This window comes from Otolemur garnettii, unplaced genomic scaffold (genome assembly GCF_000181295.1).
Source record: "Otolemur garnettii isolate 467f Iridium unplaced genomic scaffold, OtoGar3 scaffold00068, whole genome shotgun sequence".
Taxonomy (NCBI): domain Eukaryota; kingdom Metazoa; phylum Chordata; class Mammalia; order Primates; family Galagidae; genus Otolemur; species Otolemur garnettii.
In genome coordinates, this window is record NW_003852463.1 from 1,575,218 (window position 1) to 1,577,845 (window position 2,628).

The 2,628-nt window shown below is 64.3% G+C and overlaps 1 protein-coding gene across 1 annotated transcript; it reads right to left on the reverse strand.

The window, feature by feature from the left end:
- Positions 1–911: 911 nt before the first annotated feature.
- On the reverse strand, positions 912–2,329 carry TLX2 (T cell leukemia homeobox 2). The gene is made up of 3 exons (XM_003793371.2): positions 1,930–2,329; positions 1,247–1,484; positions 912–1,136 (listed from the first exon to the last, which is right to left on the reverse strand). Exons 1-3 carry the CDS (start codon positions 2,327–2,329, stop codon positions 920–922), a joined length of 855 nt encoding a protein of 284 aa, XP_003793419.1. The 3' UTR covers positions 912–919.
- Between the last annotated feature and the right edge of the window lie 299 nt (positions 2,330–2,628).

Sequence of the window (2,628 nt, forward strand, 5' to 3'; positions counted from 1 at the left end):
AGGCACCCGTCACAATGCCCGGCTATTTTTTGGTTGCAGTTGTCATTGTTTGGCAGGCCTGGGCTGGATTCGAACCAGCCAGCTCTGGTGTATGTGGCTGGCACCCTAGTCACTGAGCTACAGGCGCCAAGCCTGGGCCCATTAATTTTGTCCACTGTTCCTGCTCTCCCTTCTCTGTCCCTGTGACAATAGAGCCAGGTTTTCTTCCTAGATTTCTCTTTGGTTGGGTGGTTAAGCATCCGTCTCGCCTGCAGCTCAGGCGCACTGTGAGGCTCAAGAGGGAGGCCAGCAAGCCGACCGCATAACGCATACAACATGAGGCTCAAAGGCAGGAAGGCATCCTTAGCGCTTATTTTACAGTTGAGGGATGAGATGCCCAACGTGGACAACCCTCTGGTTCCTGTCACAGTCAGCCAGACTTGCGCTCCAGTACTTCCTCCATTACTCCGCCGTCGCTGGCGTTTCCTTCCTTCAAGCCTTTGGTACAAACCCAGCCAGGACCGGCTGCTGTGGCCCTTCCCAGCAAGGTTCGGAATGTAGATCGCGCCCGCAACCCCCAGCTCCCGACCCCACCCACCGGAGAATCCCGAGTCCCTCAGGAGAGCAGCTCCCATTGGCCAGGCTGGTCTCCTCCCCGCACCTTATTGGCTGCGGTCCTGCAGGTTCCGCCCCCTCGACGCCTCAGGTGCCAGCTGTTAAGTGGAAAATGGCGGGAAAAGCAGCATCTGAGAGCGCCCCGGCATCTGCGCAAGGCTGGCCCGGGACCCTGCCGGTGGCCGCGGAGCCCTTGACGATAGCCTCAAGACCTGCTGCTCCTCACGCTCGGCTGCCACACGAGCGCGGGGAGTCGCGCGCCCCACGGCTCCGAGTTCGACGCTCCCCGCGGCGCTTCAGTACTGAAAAGAGCGCTTGGCGTCGCTCACACCACTGAAGCAAGCCCGGACACAGAAGCCACCTTGTTGTCTTCGGCCCAGGGCTGCAGGTTCTGCAGCGCGAAGAGAGACGAGTTGTGCAGACATAGGGGGTCCGGGGGCAGTGGCGGCCGTAGCGGCCGCGGTAGTGCGTCCTGCTGCAGGTGCAGCAGCAGCCGACCCGCGCGGTGCCGCTCGGCCTCACGCTCCTCCGCCGTCTGGCGCCTGGGCGAGCGAAGACGCTGGGTCAGCGTGGCTGACCCTTGCCCACCCCACACCTCACTGCCATTTGGCCCGGCCCAGTCCTCCCTCGCCCGTGCCGCGCCGCGCCTCACCGCCACTTGGTGCGCCGGTTCTGGAACCACGTCTTGACCTGTGCGTCGGTCATTCGCAAGGCCTTGGCTAATGCTGCCCTCTCCGCCGAGGCCAGATACTTCTGGCGCAGGAAGCGCCGCTCCAGCTCCAGCACCTGCGAGCGGGAGAAGGACGTGCGCGGCTTCTTCCGCTTCGGAGGGGTCCGGTTTTGGTAGGGGTGGCCTATGCGGCGCGTCCCGGAGAAGGGCGAGAGCGCAGCTATGGACAGGGGAAAAAAGCAGAGTAAGGCAGGGTTTGCAGAGTGGCCAGTGCCACGGAGAAGATGAGCGCGGCTACCGAGGCCTCAGAGCTCCCGCGCCCGGTCCTTCCCTGGCCCTAAGCTCGGTCCCGCATCAGCAGAAACCTCTAGACCAGAAAAGCCCTTGGATGAAATGGCCCTTCCCCTTGGGTGAGGGAGAGACGTCCCCCATAACTCCACCCTACCCTCCCTGGGCTGCGGGCACTGAGACTGCAGAGCGGCACAAGGACCGACAGTAGCTCGCTCCCATCGCCTGCAGGAATAAGAGATCAGAGTTGCGGGAGGATTCCCTGGGATAATCTGGGGGAAAGTATGAAAGAAGGTCTTGAGCTGGAGCAGAAAGATAAGAGATGAGAAAACGGGGTCAGAGTGAGGCATGAAGCTGGAGGGGTCGGACAACCTCACCCGTGAGCCGGTCCTTGGCAAAGCGACGACCGCTGTCCATCCAGGGGAAGGTGAGTCCAGCTAGGCCCCCAGCGCCTCCCAAACCCGAGGGCCCAGGCACTGCAGCCGCACCTCCAGTGGGCGGTGGCACAGGCAGCGGGCGGTGAGCAGGGACGCGGATCACGCCTCCCGGGCCCACTCCAGAGCTGCCGGGCAGCGGAGCCAGCGAGCCCGCAGGACCGTAGCCTGACGCTCCATGGAATCCACCTGAGAACGCCGCACTCTCCCCATGGCCCTGGCCCGCACGACCCGGGCCTAGGCCGCCTCCAGGGGGTTCCGGGCCGCTAAGGATCTGGTCTATGCCGAAGCTGATTGGCTCGTGGTGTGGAAGGTTGTGTGGAACCAGCATCGCCGGGTCCATGGGTCCGGGCCAGGAAGAACCTCAGAAGGTTGCCGTTGGGATGCCGTGGAAAGCTCCAGGAGTCTGGCGGTAGCGCGCTCCAGACGGCAGATTCAGGGGCCTGATGGGCTGGCCAAGGAGGGGCGCCGGGGCCCCCAGAACCGCAGCATCCCGGTGCACTCAGAGCAGCCGCGCCCCTGCCAACCGCTGCCCGTCGTCCGCGCGGGGACCCTCATCCCGGGGAGCGCGGCCAGCTGGGGCCCCAGGAGCTCCCTTGCCGACTCTGAAGCGCAGATGGGAGCTGGGCTGCCGCCGAGAAG